The sequence below is a fragment of the Prionailurus bengalensis genome, chromosome A1, assembly GCF_016509475.1.
Source record: "Prionailurus bengalensis isolate Pbe53 chromosome A1, Fcat_Pben_1.1_paternal_pri, whole genome shotgun sequence".
In the NCBI taxonomy this organism is placed as follows: domain Eukaryota; kingdom Metazoa; phylum Chordata; class Mammalia; order Carnivora; family Felidae; genus Prionailurus; species Prionailurus bengalensis.
Window position 1 is genome coordinate 14010841 of NC_057343.1, and position 21207 is coordinate 14032047.

A 21207-nucleotide genomic window follows, 5' to 3' on the forward strand; every position below is an offset into this window, starting at 1 on the left:
CATATATGTTATATATAAAATTAGAGTTGACCAAGAATCAAATCAGAAAATGCAAAACTGCTAGACCAATATCTGACGGTGCCTTGGAACTGGTGACTCTGCTGGTCTGCAGGAGGGGCCATCTGGTTCTGTCATTGTCAATCTTGCTCTGGTAGATACTCAGCTACCAAGCAAAGAGGGGAGTGGTTTGGTATAGCAGGTCCAGCCTCCACAGTGGGCCTGTTTTCTGTTCTCTGAAGCCCCACCTTTTTGGTGATGGGGAGAAAAATATTGGCACCCCAGTCTCTCCTCCCCAGACCAGATGACCCAAACCACTGTGTTCAGGCTATTCTCACAGTGCGGCACCTGCACGAGCGGCCCATGTGTCCCGTTTGTCCCGTTCCACAGCTTCCTGTGCCTCCCAGGCACTTGGCTGGGATTCAGACTGGCCCTGAATTTAAAGGATACTGCTCCAATGCCCCAGTTCCAGTGTAGTGCCATTTTTCCCAGCCAGCAGACAGAGGGCCTCTGGCTGGTGGCTGTCTGCAGGATCTTTTGTCCGTGGAGCTGCTATATACCTTCTTACCACAGCACCCAAGGGAGATGACTGCTCTCTCTGACTGCCGTCTGAGCTAGCTACCCAGCCTGGGGCTGGCTCCTCCTCCCCATCCGGAGAGTGTACAGTGTGTCTGCTCCCAGTCCAGAGAAAGTTCTGAAACTCTGGATTGTGTTAGAAATTGTTTTTTTCTCCTTTTTTCCCGCTACCCAGTCTGTGGGTTTTCTCTTGTTCAAATACAATCCTACACTTCCACACCCTCTCTTTCTCTTCCTTTTGTCTATCCACAGAAGGGGATCCCTCTCCTCTCTGCCTACGCCATGTGTTTTATCTCTCCCAATTCATAATCACGCACCTATGGCCTACCAATTGTCACCAAGGGCCCCTTGAGATGTTTCTGTCACTCTGTAGCCGAGATTCCTGAAATTCTAAGTCTCCTGACCTCAATACTGCTGTGTTTGAGGGATAAGGGAACTTTGGGTCCCCCTACTTCTCCACCATGTTGACTCCTTTCAAAGAAGACTTTAAAAAAATCTTTTTTTATTGTAATTGTCACCTATTCTTTAGTACAAGAGGGACTGAAATATAATCTTTATTTTAAACCAGAACATATTTTAAGCCCAACTGTTGCCTCTAGATTGGGAGGTGTGAATCTGTGAGTTATATAAACAGATTACATTTTAAATCTCTGGGGTGGCAGATAAAGTTCTGCATTCCATTTAATTGAGAAGAAAAAGCAAGGTCTGATCGCAAATACTGCAATTCGGTTAGCTTATTTCTAATATCAAAATATGTAAATGTGCTTACATTTAAAGGACAAAAAGTATCATCCTTCCATAGCTACTTACGTACAAATTTTCATTTATTCATGCTGCTCTTCCCTTTGCATGTGCCTAATTCAGTGGTTTGCATCCAGGTTCCAGTAAGGAAGGCTCTCTGGATACGAGTTTAGAAGTACAAAATGGGCTGAATTTGACCTGACATGTTTGGTCTGCCCAGTGTTTTTAAATATTTGCATTAAATTACAAATTAGGTGATTTTATATTTATGTAAAAGTCCAGAGTTCATGTTCCTTTTGAAAAATATTGAGGAACTGGCAACATGGTACAATAATTGACTTGAGCTGAACATTGAGGAACACTTTTAGACAGGACGTGTACTTCTGTAGTCTGAAGAAACCCCCACTTGACCTGCTTCATTTATGCCTGTGTCTGTTCACCTCCTACAAGAATGTGAGTTTGGAACGTTTGGTTTAATCTTACTGTAACAGTAACCAATCGAGCCACATTGGTTAAATGATATCTTTGACACCAAATAAAGGTCTAGAGTAATTAGCGGTAGAGCCTAGATTATAATATAGGTCACTTCACTTTTAATCCATTGATACTGGTACCATCTATTCCAGATCTTAATTTTTCTAACATTCAGTTTTCATAGTTGTTAGGTTGAAAATAATAAAAATACTGATATCATGTAATTGTTGCAAAGGTGAAATATTACTTGTCATTGTCATTGTCAGGTTTATATCTGTAGCGAAATTTTAACCATTTCTACCAATACTTTTTTTTTTATTACAGCTAGTACATCTTTATTATTTCTGTATTCTGTATATAAAGTGGTGACACTTTATATAGGCACAGTGTTTTTAAATATTTGCATTAAATTACAAATTTGCGAATAAAATACAAATTAAAATTCACATATATATATGAACTTCTGGGTTTAACATGACTTTCTGATGCTTTTGTAGAGTGGTATTGTTATTCAATATGTTGCTATACTTAAGACCTAAATATTTCTACACATAAATATTCTTCATAGTCTTAAATGATATTCATTTTTCTATATGAGTAATTGATGTCCCAGGTACTGTATACTCATGTAAATACTTGTGAATGTGTTAACAAGAAACATTAAATTTATGTCATGAAGTATTAAATCAAACTCCCTTTATATTTAATAACATCTGAATGTACATTTTTTTCTAATAAAATTATTTTGTAGATAATCAAAAAAACAATAAAAATGAGAATATGAAGATCTGAGTGTGTTTATTAGCATGCTGAGTACAATTTAACTTCTAGAACTGAAGTGAGCTAACAAAATAATATAATACCATTGACTAATACCTGACACATGGAAGGGTCAAAACAAATTGTTTATTATCTTAAATACTTCTGTGCTTTAAGACTTTAGAGTTTTATTATGTTACATTTAAAAAGAGAATTTAATTTAGTTTTATTTTTTCAGAGTACCTTCAAATTTAAATCTGAGAGTGACATTCATTTGGCAGAACATCATAAACAGGTTCTGTATGATGGGAAACTTGCAAGTAGCATTGCATTTACATATAATGCTAAGGCCACTGATGCGCAACTATGCCTGGAATCATCACCAAAGGAAAATGCATCAATTTTTGTGCATTCCCCACATGCCCTAATGCTCCAGGTAGGTGAATAGAAGCTTAGTTTCCATATTTTCATTGAGTATTAACAGTATCTATTTTACATATTAAATATTACCAACCTATAGGTCTACAGTTGGTATTTTTTTTTCATCTTCTAGTTCTTTGCATGACATTTTTGCCTTCTACCTTATTTTTTTATTTTAATTTTTTGGCAATATACTTTACCTTGGACTAGTCAGTCTCCTTAGTAGGGAATCTGTCATTTCTGTTATCTTATCTGTTATGTATCCTTTGGAAAAAAAATCCTTTGATTAGCTGAACAGATAGCTGTTAGACACAAAAATATACATTGCTTTAAAGATGTACTAATATAACTCCCCCAAATAAAAATTACTTGAATGTCTTTAAATCTTCTGATAGTATTTCTTATTCTAAATTATTTTTCCATTTATAGCTTCATATTTCAGTATAAAAATCTCAACGTAAGTTTCAGATTTAAAGTGGTTGGCAAAGATATTTCAAGTTTTTATTTTATATGTGTATCAAAAATTATATAACTGAGGGCTTTAAAAATGTCAGTATTTTTGAAATTCTTTTTACGAAGTTATTTGGAACAAGGAAATAATGATAACTTATGCCTCAGAAATTTAATACACATTTTTGTTTTTGAACATAGGATGTGAAAGCTATAGTAACACATTCAATTCATAGTGCAATTCATTCAATTGGAGGGATTCAAGTGCTTTTTCCACTTTTTGCCCAACTGGACAATCGTCAGCTCAATGACAGTCAAGTGGAAACAACTGTCTGGTAAGTTTTCTTTGAATGTGTAATTTGTACACACTTAGATAATGCCTGACATCCTTGGTGCTGTGTAAATGTGTTGTAAAATTTGGTTTTTATCCCTGACATGCTAATAAAAGCTCCTTTAGGACTAAGGCAGATACAAATTTACACATTATTAAGACTTGACACAATCATAAAGGAGTGACTTCCTTGATAATAAATGAAAACATCTTACTAGATGTAGCATAGTGATTATAATACAAGTTGAGGAAAAATGGTAGTCCCAACCTTATCCTTTGGAAATGCTTATGGTTTGGATCATCCATGAAATCCTGTCGGCTTTAAAAAAATTACTAGGGTGAAGTTTATTCTGAAGAATACTATTTGATAACAGTTATATAACTTACATGTTAGTATTATTTTATAATGATATCATCAAAAGACCAGCATAATATTAAAAGATATTAGCTTTCCTTTAAATACAGTTCCTGTATGAGAACCCAGATATACCCAAGGTATATCTGTGTTTATATAATTCAGTTATTTTCTGATTAGGTTGATTTTATGTGTAATTTTTGTAGTTTCCTTCCTTTTTATTAAACATACCTCATGCATAAAATTTTATATTTTTTATATTTAATTTTATATCTTAGAATCATTTATGTAAGTAGTTAAATGTGAGTTTTAAGAATGATTTTTACTGTGTACATTGCTATGTTTGGAGAATTTAAAGAGAAAATTGCATAGGTAAACATTCATTTTTACTCCAAAAGTAATATAGGAATGCTTCACTAGTATGTACACATATGTATGAAAGTCTTCCAATTTTGAATTGTTGGAAAACCTAGTGAATGAAGCAAACAAAGGTGGGAAAAATTTCAAGTCCGTTGAAGTGTAACATGATTTTCTCATATTTATTATCTAAATAAGTTATTAACAAAATTCTATTTTAATATTGCTAATAATATTATCCCTGTACTGAGACCATCTTTATGTAAAGTATAAATATGAATATAAATGTGACCTGTACATTTACAACACTGAGCTCCATGGGTCATGCTTTCTTTTATATCAGTGTAAAGGTTGAAGTCTTGAAGTTAAAAGGAATCTCGAGATCATACCCTGCTGTGATACTACTTTGCTACAAGATCTTAAGTAATTTCATTGGGCGGCATATCAGCCTAGTGGAAAAATAAAACTTTAAATTTCCATCCTGGATCTAAATTCAAAATGTTTTGCTCTTTATCATCCAAGTGAACCAGTATACATTGTAATCAGTAATTAAAAACTTAGTGCTATGAGAAGAAATTGGCAGAGGAAGTAGCCAGTAGAAAATTCCCATGTGTAATTTAAATATTCCTTATGAATTAATATTGTCCATAGTTATTCTAACCTGAACTGGAATTTGTTGCTTTGCGAATAAAATTAGAAAGATTATGGAGTTTGAAATGTTATAACTAAAACAAACTATCACAGTAATTTATGTCTACATGAATAGCTATTATAAAATCTTAGTGCTAAGATCATATTTTAACAGGTTATCTGGTCCATTCATCCAAGGCACATGGTTATTTTTCATTGCCTGTCTTCAAAACTCATTTTGATATTTACACTATATTTTGGTATCTTAAACTGTATTTATTTCATCATGGAGATAGAAGACAATGTAAACAGTCAGCATTCTGATTTTCATTTTTATTTGTTTTTAGTTCTTTTATGTCACTCATCTTAACTTTTCTCTGTAAAAAATACTTCAACTTTTGCAATGATATATATGTTCTTCTTAGTTTAAATCCAACAGAAAACATATAATAAGAAAAGTATCACTATCATCTTTAGTAATCATACATACCCAATTCCAAGCTACCCTGCAGTTAATTCAGTTATGTGCTATTTTGAATTCTTATCTAATACTTTTACATTAATTGTGTCCAAGCCCTTGATGTTTGAGGTTGGCTCTTTTGTGGACAACTGTATCTATCAGCAGTATAGTCTTTTGTTATTTAAAATTTTGAAAGGGGGGGGCATTATAGATAAGTGTGCACATCAGTGATATAGTCTTTCAGTGATATAGTCTTTCTAACATTTAAAATATTAAAGTTGTTAAATGGGACTTCTCCCTCTACTTGAAGAACATAGATTCTTAGCTGTAGGACAAGGGTTGGTAGAATTTCTTGTTTCCTGGCTATATCCTAAACTCATATAGATGAATGAGACCTTGAAATAGGGTATACCATCTTATTTTTAGTTATTACTGAATTATTCTAAATCAATGAGAATCTATTTAAAGTTTTTAAATTTCCAGAGAAAATTAGATACACTCTTTTCTGAAAATCCGTTTGCATAATAAGCATATGCCAACAAATGTAATATTATCTAATTCTTAATTACTTTATGGAACAATTGAGCTAAGCTATAAAGTTAGTTACTTCTCTGTCTTCCGTGTTTCAAGCTGAAGTATTTAGTTTCCATGTACTTTCGTCTACTTAGCAGTCCATTTTTATGAAACTTTGTATTGTTTCTGCAAGCTTTACCTCTCTGTTGGCACTGTTACACTGTCCTTACAAATCTTGATGAGTTTTATTCTATATAAGAGGCTTTGTATTAAAATGATTTATTGACATAATTATCTTATTTTTTGGAGCCTTTAAAGGTAGGCTTTGTGAGAATTTTTGTGGCTTTGTTTTATCATGAAAGCTATGTATTATAGTTGTTATATGTGTGGACTTTAAAGTCAGACAGACTTGGGTTCAAATGCTGAGTTTACTGTATTATTAGTACACCTTTGTTAACAATTTTGTGCTTCAGCTTCCACCATTATAAAATGTAGTAATAATAGCTCATTGGATTCTTTAGATTAAATGTGATAAAATATATAGATCGATGTAGTAAACAGTACATGCTGGGTTTTGTTATCCTGATGACATTGGGCTAGGCGATCTTAAGATTATCTCTAATACTACAGTTTTATATTTAAAAAATGATATATTATTAATCTTGGAAGTTGGTTGTCATAATACAGGCTGTATTACTTTGTATTTGAACTTCTTTCTACCAGTGATATAGTATTTACAATAGAGAATTACTGAAGTAATGAAGTAGGACTTATATTTTGAACTTTAGTTGTAGTGATGAAAACTGGTTTTGAACTATCCATTTTCTGGATATAGTGGCTTAAATAGAAGATGTGTTAACTCAAGTTTTGAAGCCAAACACCAAGTCAAAGAAAGCTTGGAAGGGTTTAAGATGAGTTTTCTGTAACTAGTTTTGGATTTTGTATAGCTGCCCCTTTAGTATTTAAATCTCCAGGAATAACACTTCCTATCGCCTTCTCTTTTAACATGTAATTTTAGCTTTTATTATGGCACAAAAAAATTAACCAACAAAATCAATAGATAATATTCAATAGATAATAATTCAATAATACTGTTGAATTGAGTTAAATAGCTTTTGGCACCACAAACAGTATATTTGATGTTACCTGTTTTTGAATAAGTAAATTAGGCCAATATGTAATTACCATTGTGATTTCATTCTATTCATAATGATTCTCAAGCAATGTGATCACCTTGATTAATTCTGTCAAGTGATCAAAGCTATTTGGATGTTTTGTCATTTCTCAGCAACTAATACTATTTTGCATTGGATGCGTCAATCTTAGTCCAGTGAATATTGAAAGCAATGACTAAACCAATTGCTTCCATTAGACATTTAATAGTCAATAACATAAAGAATAAATAAATGATTAACAAATTATTTCAAGAAAGTATAACTCCAATCTTGAAGTAATGATATTTTTTTATTTTATATCTAAGAATGACTCAGTACATTAGAAATTTCATTTTCCTTTGATTTGGATGATCAGATACATTGACTGTACATGACGTTCTTTCTCATTTGGCCCAGCCTCCTTTTTTCAAGAACATATGTTATTAAATTCTGTAGGTGATATAAAACAAATCTTCCTTATTGTGTGTTGTGGGAAGAATTTGCTTTGGAAAATGTTTTCTAGTGCAAGGTATAAATAGACTTTTGTATATTAAGCAATTAAAAATACACGAAGGAAGAAATTCTCATTAGAGACAGTGTGATGCAATAAGCAGGACTTCCTTTGGTGTCAGACAGATTAAGACTCACACCAGTGTTGTGTTATGTACTTTCTGATTTTAGGTGACGGGTCGTTCAAGGATGTGTAGTATTAGTTGTACATGGCATGTTCCGAGTACTTAACTATGTGCCAGCCTCTGTAACTGTGTTATCTCATGTACTACTTTTCTGCTGATGAGGGAGAGAAAAACCGAGTAACTTCCTCAAGGCACGAGATTTAAGTGGCAGATTAGAACCAGGATCCGAATCCTGAAAGCCTGATTCCAGAGCCCTCCCTCTAAACCAATGTGGGCAACTCTGAGAATCACTTTTGCCAGCTGTGGTATGATTTTCATAATGCCAACTTTATCTGAGTATAAAATGAACTAAACTAAGATAGTACGTGTTGAAGTATCTACCATATTATCTGGTACATAATAGGCATTGAATGTGTTTTCTCTCTTTCCTCAGTAAATATTAGATCACTATTGATGTGATATAATTTTGTATTACTAAATTTTATTTTTAATGTGATTTTAATTCTGAAAAATTTTATAAGCTAAAATTCAATTTCAAGTGATAGTTTCAATGAATTCTTTTAAGTATATAAATATTTTTTCTGAGAAAAGTGTTCTTTTTGATTTTAGTTATGATATAAGCTGTTTGGTAGACTGCTTGATGGAATATAAGATATACAAAGGATTTAAAGAATCCCATAAGGCATTTATGTCTGTGACCTATCATTAAGAATCTTCTTGTAATGTGAATGTTAAGAACTCATCAATTTGTTTAGTGAATTTAAATGAAGTTTTTTTTTCTTAAAATGTATCTTGCTCATCAGTTCTTCCAATGATTATCTTGAATTTTATAGTCCCCTTAATAATTAAGAATTTCCCTTAATTAAAAATTTCATTGTAAATTCCTGACTAGCACTATTGTCATGTGTAAACCAACAAAGTTGCCTGGAAGTTGCAGTATTTCAGTCACTTACTTAGCTCAACAGATTGTTTCCTTAGACTTTGAAGTGACATAAAAGACCTTTTTCCAATCACATTTTCTGATTGTAAGTTGAGGAAAAGTTACCTACAATACAATGTCAAAATTCTTTTAAATACTTTTAACCCAGCTGACAAGTAAATGAAAAGGGATTGGTTTAGGTAGGCAAAATAAGTGAGACATCTGTTTATAATGATAATCTCTCTTGTGAAGGTTATTGTACATATGTATGGAATATAGTATTTTGGTTTCCACGAGTACTTAGATATTTTAAAATACATACCTACCAATTATATTCCCTTTATATTTTTTTGGAAAGAATGTATGTCTGTCACAGTTAGTATATATATATTTGCTAGTTTGCCTTATTTTAGTTTACTAAATTATTAATGAAAAACTCTTTGAAGTAAAATAGGCACAAAGTGTATTTGGGTCAGTATTACTACTATTAGAGGAGAAAAAAGCAGATGATTATTTAGTGAGATTTAGCTAAATAAAATGGAATTTATATTGCATTTACTGTGAAAATTAATTTTTAAGGAGTAAAAATAAAATACATTAAGTATTCTGCCTAAAACATAGGGAAATTATAATTTAATGTTCAAATAGCCTCCTTTTGTCAGACAAGTCCTTTTTACTCTGTGGAGTCTTTACAGGAGATACCTAATAATAAAACTTCCAGTACATGTAGCAATTTAATAAATTTGTCAGCTGTCAACAACAAAGGATATTTTGTTTTACTCTTGATTTATGATTTATGATTCATTGACTTTTCACATAAGCTGGTGTCTTAATAGTCCATTTTAAAGTGTTTTTTACAATAAGTGATTACTTTTTCACAATAATTCTTTCATGAAAAGTTTCTTTTAAATCTAGTGAAATCCACTTTTAATGCTATGTTACTTTGTGCTATTTCAGTGTATAGCACATAATTTGCTCTGGAAAAGGCAAGGCTTTTGCTGTATCTTTGACCCCCCCAAAAAAGGATAATTGTTTTGTCAAAGGTTTAACTACAAATTATTTGTTGCAGAAATTTTGACAACATGAGCACATCTTCAGTGAATTATTGCGTTAATTTTCCTTTAGTTTGTATATCCACATCCTTTCTCCTTTGATACTTCAGTCTTGTAACAATTTTGTTATTTTTCACATGAAATAGAATTTATTTCCTTTAACTTTCCTTTTACATTCTTTTTGAAAGTAAGAAAAATTGCTTCATTCATTTTGATTGTATGGTAATCATAGAATCTAAAACTAAAATAGATATTATTTGCTTTTACAAAAACTATTGCCATATGCTAGGCTGTTCACCTTCAGAAGCCCAAATTTCTTTTTTTTCTTTCTCTTTCGTTCTCTTCTTTCTTTCTCTTTCTTTCTTTCTTTCTTTCTTTCTTTCTTTCTTTCTTTCTTTCTTTCTTTCTCTTCTTTCTTTCTCTTCTTTCTTTCTTTCTTTCTTTCTTTCTTTCTTTCTTTCTTTCTTTCTTTCTTTCTTTCTTTTAAATGTTTATTTATTTTGAAAGAGGGAGCTCTCACATGAGCTGGGGAGGGGCGGTGAGAGAGGGAGAGAGGATCTCTGCACTGTCAGTGCAGAACCTGATACAGGCTCAGTCTCATGAACCATGAGATAGGACTTAAGCCGAAATCAAGAAGTGGACCGTTAACTCACTGAGACACCCAGGTGCCCCAGAAGCCCCTATTTTCTAATGAAAAGTGGGTTCTTCCCAATGTTGAGGCTCTTTTCCCTTGCTCTTCCCTGGATGTGATGACCATTATGTCATATTTAAGAAAAGAATTAATCTGTAAGAATCTTTTCTTCTGAATTGAATCTTTAGGAATTAATAAGTCATCATCAGGAGGTTCTAGTCAACTTAGTATTGTAATTTTATTTACTTTTATGTTACTTTGTTTCTGGGTCCTTGATCTTATTACCTAGGCTGATAACTCCCAAAGCTTTTTTTCTAGCTATCTTCTGTTTAGGCTCATATACCCAAACTCTGTAGAAGGTATCTCACACTTAACGTGCCCTAAATAAAAACTACAAATCTTCTTCTTTGCAGAATTTTTATTACTTTTGAAATTCTTTTTATTTAGAAATTTTAAAATTATTTTTAATTTTTTTAAAGACTTCCATTTTTAGGAGAAGTTTTAGGTTTACAATAAAATCAAGAAGATAGAGATTTCCCGTATACTCCCTTTCCCCCACATAATATACCCTCCCCCTTAATCAACATCACTCATCAGAATGACACATGTTTTACCAAGGATGACACTAAATTGTTTCAATGTAATGACCCAAAGTCTGCAGTTTATCTTAGAATTCACTCTTGGTGTTATACGTTCTATGGGCTTAGGAAAAATGTGACAACAGTGTATCCATAATTAGAATACCATACCAGGTACTTTCACTTCCCTGAAAATTCTTTGTGCTCCACTTACTCATCCTCTTCCTTCTCATACCCACCCCTTGGAAACCACTGGTCTTTTCATCATCTTCATATTTTTGTGTTTTCCACAATGTCGTAGTTGAAATCATACAGTATGCAACCTTTTCAGATTGTCTTTTTTCACTTGGTAATATACAATGAGGATCCCTTCATGTCTTTTCATGGCTTGATAGTTCATTTCTTTTTAGCTCTGAATGTATATATTCCTTTGTCTGTATATACCACAGCTTATGAACCCATTCACCTACTGAAGGACATCCTGGTTGTTTCCAAATTTTGACAATTATGACTGAAGCTGCTGTAAACCTTGTGCAGGTTTTTGTATGGATATAACTTTTCACCTTCTTTGGGTAGATACCAAGGAGCATGGTTGCTGGTTCATATGATGAAAGTATGTTTATTTCTGTAAGAAACCTCTAAACTGTCTTCCAAAGTGGGCATGCCATTTTTTGCATTCCACCAGAAATGCATGAGAATTCCTGCTGCTCCATAGTCTCACTGGCACTTGGTGTCGGTGGTCTGGAACTTGGCTATTTTAGTAGGTATGTAGTGGTGCTTCATTGCTGTTTCCTTTTGCATTTACCTGATGACACGATATGGGGCATCTTTTCATAGCTTCATTTTTCATCTATATCTGCTTCATTGAGGTGTCTGTTAAGGTCTTTGGTTCATATTTTAATCAGGTTGTTTGTTTTCTTCAGTTTTTTTTAAAAGATTTATTTATTTTTTAGAGAGTGAGAGAGAGAGAGAGGGAGAGAGAGAGAGAGAGGGAGAAAGTGAAAGTAGAGGAGGTACAGAGAGAGAGGAAAGGGTGAGAGAGAGAGAATACCAAGCAGGCTCTGCACCATCAGTGCAGAACCCAATGCGAGGCTCAAACCCACAAACCGTGAAAGCATGACCTGAGCTGAAGCCAGATGCTCAACTGACTGAGCCCCCAGGCACCCTCTTACAGTTCAGTTTTAAGAGTCCTTTTTATTCTTTGGATAACAGGTTTTTTTTTTTGTTTGTTTTTTGTTTTTTTATCAGGTGTATCTTTTGCAAATATTTTCTCCCGGTCTGTGGCTTGTCTTTTAATTCCCTTGCTATTATCTTTCTAGGAGAAGATTTTAATTTTAATGAAGTCAAAGTTATCAATTATTTCTTAATGGATTTCTCTTTGGTATTATATCTAAAATGTCATCACCATACTCAAGGTCATCCATGTTTTTTCTTATGTTATCTTCTAGGAGTTTTTTAGTTTTGCATTTTACATTTAGGTCTGTGACCCATTTTGAGTAAATTTTTGTGAAAGGTGTAAGGTGTATTTCTAGATGGGTAGTTGGTCAGTTTTTCCAGCACAGTTTGTTGAAGATACTGTCTTTGCTCCATTGTATTACCTTTGTTCACTTGTCAAAGATCAGTTGACTATATTTATTTGTGTCCATTTATGAGATCTCTATTCTGTTTCATTGATCTATTTTTTATTCTGTCCCCAATACCACACTGTCTTGATTACTATAGTTTTATAGTAAGTCTTGAAGTTAGTAGTGTCAGCACTCTAACTTTGTTCTTTAATACTTTGTTGACTATTTTTTGCCTCTCTGTATAAACTTTAGAATACATTGTCAATACCCATAAAATAGTTTACTGGATTTTTGACTAGTATTCCACTGAACCTATAGATCCGTTTGGGAAGAACAGACATGTTGACAGTATTTCTTCCTCCTATTCATGTACATGGAATATCTCTCCATTTATTTAGTTCATTTTTTATTTCAATTTGGAGAGTTTAATTTTTATTATACAGATCTTATTTATATACTGTTAGATTTAGATACATAAGTATTTGATTTCTGGGGGTTGCTAATGTAAATGGTACTAAAATTTTAATTTCAGATTCCACTTGTTCATTGTTGGTTTGTAGGAAAACAATTTGACTTTTTTATATTAACCTTGTATCATGCAAGCTTGCTTTAATTGCTTATTAGTTCCAAGAGTTTTTTTGTGGATTTTTTTTCAGATTTTCTATACAATCATGCCACCTGCAAACAAAGACACTTTAATGTCTCCCTTCCCAATTTGTATGTATGATGTGGAAAAGAAGTGGTGAGATGGGACATTTTGCCTTGTGTCTCATCTTGGTGGGAAAGCTTTAGTTTTTCATCATTAAGTATGATGTTAGCTGTAGGGTTTTTTTTTTAATTTTTTTTAATGTTTGTTTATTTTTGAGAAGAGACGGAATGTGAGCAGGGGAGGGGCAGAGAGAGAGGGAGACACAGAATCCAAAGCAGGCGCCAGGCCCTGAGCTGTCAGCACCCAGCCCGATGCAGGGATCGAACTCACAAACCGCAAGATCATGACTTGAAGTTGGACACTTAACCAACTCCCACCTAGGCGCCCCTTAGTTGTAGGTTTTTTATAGATAATCTTTATCAAGTTGAGAAAGTTCCTAGTTTACTGAGAGTTTTTATCATGAATCGTTGTTGAATTATGACAGATGTTTCTTCTGCATCTTTTGATATGAGCATGTCATTTTTCTTTTTTAGCCTATTGATGTGACGGATTATATTTGATTTTTGAATCTTGAACTAGCCTTGCGTACTTTGGATAAATCCCACTTGGTTGTGGTGTTGTGTAATTCTTTTTGTACTTTTAAAGATATAATTTGCTAATATCTGATTGAGGATTTTTGCATATATGTTCATGGGAGACATTGGTCTGTAGTTTTCTTAAAATATCTTTGTCTGGTTTTGGTATTAGAGTGATGCTTAGGAAGTAGTTCCTCTGTTTCAACTCTCTGAAAGACATTCTAGACAATTGGTATAATTTCTTCCCATTTAGAGTGTTTGGTAGAATTTACTCTAGTGATCCCATTTGAGCCTGGTGCTTTCTGTTTTAGAAAATTAATTGTTGAGTCAGTTTCTTTAATAGATACAAGTGTGTTCAGAATGTTTATTCCTTTCTGTGTGAGATTTGACAGCTTGTGCCTTTCAAGTAGCTGGTCTTTTTCATTAGGTTATCAAATCTGTGGGCATAGAATTGTTCCTAGTATTCCTTTTTATTCTTTTAATTTCCATAGGATCTGTAGTTACATCCCTTCTTTCATTTCTGACATTAGTATTATTTTCTGTCCTGTCACTTTTTTTTATTAGACTGGCTAGAGGTTATTCAATTTCATCGATGTTTTCAAAGAACTAGCTTTTTGTTCCATTGATTTTCTCTTTTGATTTCCTCTTTTCAGTTGTTTTCATTTGTACTCTAATAATTCTTCTTCCTCTTCCTCTTCCTCTTCCTCCTCCTCCTCCTCCTCCTCCTCCTCCTGTTCCTCCTCCTCCTCCTCCTCCTCTTCTCCTTCTCCTCCTTCCCCTCTCCCCCCTCCTCTTTATCTTTCTTCTTCTTCTTCTTCTTCTTCTTCTTCTTCTTCTTCTTCTGTGCTTACTTTGGATTTAGTTTACTCTCATTTTTCTAGTTTCTTTTTTTTTTTAATTTTTTTTTAAATGTTTATTTATTTTTGAGACAGAGAGAGACAGAGCATGAATGTGGGAGGGTCAGAGAGAGGGAGACACAGAATCTGAAACAGGCTCCAGGCTCTGAGCTGGCAGCACAGAGCCCGACGCGGGGCTCGAACTCACGGACCGCAAGATCATGACCTGAGCCGAAGTCGGACGCTTAACCGACTGAGCCACCCAGGCGCCCCATCATTTTTCTAGTTTCTTAAGGTGGAAATGTAGATTATTATTTTAGATCTTTCTTCTTTTCTATAGGTGCATAATAGAGGATTCAGCACATAATTCCAGTGTGTAGAGAGGTGGTTCCCTCTACCACTGCCACTCCGAACAATTCTCTGTAACACTAGCTGATTGTCCTACAATTTAATTCAATTCTAACACTGTCTACTTGGAGGTAGTGTCCGATGGCACACATTAATGGCCCTGTCGTAGAAGACTTCTGCTCTGAATTCAGATACCAGTCACAAGCCCAGATTATCTCCTGTACTTCTGACCAACTGACTATACATTGAGGGTTCAACCAACCCCCTCCTTGGACTTATGGTGCCAATCAGAAGTCTGGGTTGCTACCTGGATTTCTGATAGATTATCAATCAGAGGTTCCTACTATCACCTCCTTTGGTTTAATTAATTTGCTAGAGTGTCTCACAGAGCTCAGGGAAACATTTTGCTTACTGGATTGCTGGTTTATTATAAGAAGATACGATAAAAGATACAGATGAACATCTAGATGAACATTTAGATGGAAGAAATGCATGAGGGCAACATATAGGGAAAGGCGCACAGAGCTACCATGCCCTCTTCAGGCATTCCACTGTCTCAGCATCCCCAGATGTTCACAGACCAGCTCTTCAAATCCTGCCTTTTTGGGATTTTGATTGATTGAATCAATGGCCATTGGTGGTTGAACTCAGTCTCCAGTATCTCTGTTGTCCCTGGGAGACAGGGTTAGGGAGGTGGGACTAAAATTTCCAACCTTCTCATCACGTGATTGGCTTCCCTGGCAACTAGTTCCCATCTTTAGGTGAGTACCCGAAGTAATCTCATTACCATGACAAAAGACATTTTTCTCACTCTCATCACTTAGGAAATTCCAGGGATTTTAGGAGCTCTGTGCCAGAAACAAGGATGAAGACCAAATAAATATGTTGTTATTATAGATCACAATATCACAGCATTCAGTGCTGTAAATTTCATTGTAAGCATTGCTTTCATTTCATTCCACAAATTTTGCTATGTTGTGTTTTCATTTTAATTTCATTCAAAATATTTTTAGTATCTCTTGAGATTCTTCAATCCATGTTATTTGAAAGTGTGCTTTTAATCTCCACGTGTTATGTTCTTTTATTGATTTCTAATTATTAATTCTCTTGTGATCTGAGAGAAGACATGTATGATTTTTATTCACTTAAAATTCGTAAGTTGTGATTTATGGCTCCAGTTGTGGTCTGTCTTTTTGAATGTTCCATGTAAGCTTGAAAGAAATGTGTATTCGGTTGTTGTTGGATGAAGTTGTGTATAGATACCAGTCTTCTCCAGTTACTTGTTGGTGTTGTTGAGTTCAACTGTGTCCTGACTGATTTTCTGCATGCTGCATTTGTCTGTTTGTGAGAGAGGGAAGGATGTTGAAGTCTCCAGGTGTAACAGCGGATTCATCTGTTTCTCCTTGCAGTTACAGTGGTATTTGCCTCACGTAGTTTGATGTTCTGTTGTTAGGTGTATACACTTTAAGAAATGTTATGTCTTCCTGAAAAACTGACCCCTTTATCATTATATAATACCTTCTTAATTAATCTCTGATAATTTTCCTTGCTTTGAAGACTGCCCTGTCTGAAATTAATGTAGGTACTTCTACTTTGTTTTGATTGTTGTTAGCTTGGTATATTTTTTTCTACCCATTTACTTTTAATCTGTGTCTTTATATTAAACTGGATTTCTTGTAGACAGCATTATAGGTGGGTTGTGTTTTTCATTTCATTCTGACAGCTTCTGTCTTTTATTTTATTTTTTTTTTTAATTTTTTTTTTTTGTTTCAACGTTTATTTATTTTGGGGACAGAGAGAGACAGAGCATGAACGGGGGAGGGTCAGAGAGAGAGGGAGACACAGAATCGGAAACAGGCTCCAGGCTCTGAGCCATCAGCCCAGAGCCTGACGCGGGACTCGAACTCACGGACCGCGAGATCGTGACCTGGCTGAAGTCGGCCGCTTAACCGACTGCGCCACCCAGGCGCCCCTGACAGCTTCTGTCTTTTAATTGGTGCATTTAGACATTGACATTCAAATTGATTATTGATATGATTGGATTAATATCTATGATATTTGTTCCTGTTTTAGATTTGTTGTTTTGTTTTTTGTTACAGTTTTTGTCTTCTAGTCTTTTTCTGCCTTTTGAGATTTTAATTAAGCATTTTGTATAATTCCATTTTCTCTCCTTTCTTAGATATCAGTTTTTGTTATATTTTTAACCTTTTTTTAATGGTTGCCATAGAGTTTGCAACTAATTTAAGTCTACTATCATATAACACTTTACCACTTCATGGGTGGTGTGTTTACTTCATAACAACAAAATAATCATCATTCCTTCTTATCCCTAGTATCATTGCTGTCATTAACTTCATATGTCATTGATTTCATATAGAAACATATATAAGCATGTATACATATTCATACATAATGAATATACATAAGCATACATAATGAAATACAATGTTGGTATTATTATTTTGAACAAACTGTTATGTATTAGATCAGTTTAGAATACAAAATTCAAACTTTTTTTTTACCTTTATTCCTCTTTAGTGCTCTTGCTTTCTTTACATAGATTCAAGTTTCTGACCTATATTATTTTCCTTCTTTCTAAAGAATTTTTGTTAACATTTTTTGCAAGACAGTAGACTAGCAACAGTTTCCTCAGTTTTTGTTTGTATGAGATAGTCTTTATTTCTCCTTCACTTTTGAAGGATAATTTTTCAGGTTAGAGAACGTGAGGTTGCCGTTTTGTTTTTTTTTTGTTTTTTTGTTTTTTCTTTTTCCTCTTACCATTTTTAAATGTTTACTGTATTCTCTTCTTGCTGGCATGATTTCTGAAGAGAAGTCAGATGTAATTCTTACCTAATTTTGACTATTGGTATTGTGTTTTTCCCACTGGCTTCTTTTAGGATTTTTTTGTGATGTTTGATTTTCTGTAAATTGAAAATGATATGCCTAGATATAGGTTATTTTAGCATTTATCTTACTTGGTGTTCTCTGAGCTTTCTGGATCTATGTCCGACACAAATTTGGGGAAAATTCTCAGTCATTGTTTTTTTAAATATTTCTTCTGTTCCTTTGTAGCTTTCTTCTCCTGGTATTCCCATAATGGCTATGTTACACATTTTCTACTTGTCCACAGTCCTTGGTATTCTTCTTCTTTTTTTCAGTTTTTGTTCCCTTTGGTTTGGGGTTTTGGAAGACTCGATTGATATATACTCCAGTTTACAGATTCTTTCCTCAGCTGTATTCAGTCTACTAATATTCCCATCAAACATGGTCTTCATTTCTTTTACAGTAGTTTTTATTGCTAGCATTTCTTTTTGGTTCTTTCTTAGGAATTCCATCTCTTTGCTTATGTTGCCCATTTGTTCTTCTGTGATGTCTCTTTCATCCATTAGAGCCCTTATCATAAGGGCTTAGCATAATTTTTTCTTGATGGTCAGACACTGTGTATTTGGTAAAAGGAACTTCTGTAAATAGGCCTTTAGTAATGTGGAGGTGAGGCGTGGAGCAGAGAAAGTGTCCTTAGTCTTATGATTAGGTGTTAGTCTTTTAGTCAGCCTTTGCCTCTGGACTGTGAATTTCACGTGTTTCTCAGGGGTTTTGTTTTTTTGTTTTTTTCTTTTTCAATGCCTTTAGGTGGGAGGAGATGACTAGAGTTGACTGTAGTTGGATGTTTCCCTTCTCTAGGTCACTTAGGCTCTTAACTCAGCAGGTTAGGATTGGTTAACTGGTTTCTCCAAGTGCAGGCCTTGTTAAGAAAAGATTGCTGTTGTGTATTTCAAGTTCATTTTCCTTTGCCTTGCTGGAAGCCTGGAAGGATTTTTCTCTGCTATTTATTGTGAAAACCTGGTTTATTTCCTGGAAATAAATCACCCAGTAAATGTAGGGACCTTTATATAATTGGAAGGGTTGAAAGCACTCAGATCTAGTAATTTGTCAATTACAGTTCTGCTTTCCCTACCTGGGTACTGGTTGCCACAGTGGTTTCCACTTGTGTGTGTCTGCTCTGGTAACCCACGACTCCCTATAGTTTCCTGTTTGTCTCCCCAGTCTTGGGGGCATTGGTTTGCCCTCTTCCTCTCTCTTATTGGATCCTAGAAGAGCTGTGGTTTTTTTAGTCTGTTTAGCTTTTTACTTGATAGAGTGGATGGACTGGCGGATTCCAGGATTTTTACTTTCAGAATGAGAAACCTTTATATTGCTTTGTTTTATCCCTGTTACTGCTGGTTTGCTCTGGATTTGAGCAGCATTACAGAAGTGTGCAGCAGAGTGAGGAAACTGAAGCACTAGCAGTTTGAAAGCAGAAATGAAAAGAAGAGCCCCACAACCAGAAATTATCAGGGAAATCATGGAAAGGAGAGAACTTGGGAAGTAACTCAGTAACATTATATATGAATTCAGCTCTGAGTTGTAGCTTTGTGATTCTGATCCAAATCCGAAGTTCTAGCCATTGGAGGAAGGCAAGATAAAGAATTAAAAGTTATTTACATTGGAAAGGAAAAATTAGAACTATCCCTTTACAGATGACATGATTTCTTACGCAAAATAAATTTTATTTCTTTGCATTAACAATGTGTATTAGGAAACCAAATGCAAAATACTTTTAACAATAGCTTCAGAAATTTAAATACTTAAAATATAAATGTCCAAACATGTAAGGATCTGTGTGCTGAAATCTCCAAACTGCTGATGAAAGAAATGAAAATATTAAATAAATGATGAGATTTATTGTGTTCATGTATAGGGAACTCAACATAGTAAGGATGTCATTGAATTGATCAATAGATTTAACACAATACCAGTTAATGTCCTAGCTAGATTTGTTTGTTGATATATGCAAGATGATTCTAAAATTTATATCAAAACATAAAATAACTAGACTAGCTAAAATGATTTTGAAAAAGAAGCAAAAGAATGATTTTGAAAAAGGAATCATACTTGCCTGCCTTCAAGACTTACTATAAAGCTATAATAATGAATGTAGTATGATATTAGCAAAGCCATAGACACTATCACCAGAACAGAATAGAGTCCAGAAATAGTCTCCCAAATAAGGACAATTGATTTGTGGCAAAGGTGCAAAGTGAATCTAGGGGAGGAAAGATAGTTGTATGTCAAAAATGGCCATTGAACTAAACCTCACACTTAAAAAACATAAACTCAACATTAACTCTAACTGTAAAATATAAAACTATAGAACTTTTAGAAGAAAACATAGGAGATAATTTTTGTGATCTAGGCTATGCAAAGTCATTTTAGACATGACCACAAAAGATACATAAAAGACAAAAATTGATAAATTTGACTTTGACTTTATCAAAGTTAAAATCCTTTAGTTAGCAAAAGATGCAATGAAAAGACACATTACAGCCTGGAGGAAAAGAGTAGAAACTACTTTATTTGACAAAGGATTATAATCATCAAGAATATATAAAGAAGGGGCACCTGGGTGGTGCAGTCGGTTAAGCGTCCGACTTCAGCCAGGTCACGATCTCGCGGTCCATGAGTTCGAGCCCCGCGTCGGGCTCTGGGCTGATGGCTCAGAGCCTGGAGCCTGTTTCTGATTCTGTGTCTCCCTCTCTCTCTGCCCCTCCCCCGTTCATTCTCTGTCTCTCTCTGTCCCAAAAATAAATAAACGTTGAAAAAAAAAAAAAAAAGAATATATAAAGAAGTCCCTAAAAGTTTAATAGTAAGAAAACATAAAATCCAATAAAAAAAATGGGCAAAAAGTTGAACAGACACTTAACCAAAGAAGATATAAGGATGTCAAAATAGCACATGAAAAGATGTTCAGCATCATTAATCAACAGGGTAATTAATGTATATAATACAACTAGTAGAAGGTACAACTACACACTTAGTAAGATGGCCGAAGTAAAAAATACTCATGGTGCCAAGTGCTGAAAAACAACTGGAATATATTACTGGTGAATTTCCAAGTGGTACAGCCACTCTGGCAACTTGGCAGTTTATTACAAAGGTAAACATAGACATTTACCTTGTAATTCAGCTCCTCTACTCCTATAGGTTTATATTTATGAGAAATGAATGAAAGCTGTGTTTCACAGAAGCCTTTGTGTGAATGCTTATAGTAGTCCTGTTTGTAATTATTGTTAACTAGATATAACTCAAATGTACACAAATTGTGGTAATCCATTCATACAATGGAATACTCTTTTACCAAGTAAAAGCAATAAACTCTTGATAT

The 21207-nt window shown here is 34.1% G+C and overlaps 1 protein-coding gene across 10 annotated transcripts in view; it reads left to right on the forward strand.

Annotated features, from left to right (window-relative positions):
- The window catches only part of NBEA (neurobeachin), a 685885-nt gene that overhangs the window by 130437 nt on the left and 534241 nt on the right, over positions 1-21207 (forward strand). For all 10 annotated transcript variants that reach the window (XM_043576682.1, XM_043576704.1, XM_043576721.1 and 7 more), the window contains exons 9-10: positions 2786-2983; positions 3619-3752. In XM_043576682.1, coding sequence (XP_043432617.1) covers positions 2786-2983; positions 3619-3752 — 332 coding nt within the window. The remainder of the gene's footprint in view (positions 1-2785; positions 2984-3618; positions 3753-21207) is intronic.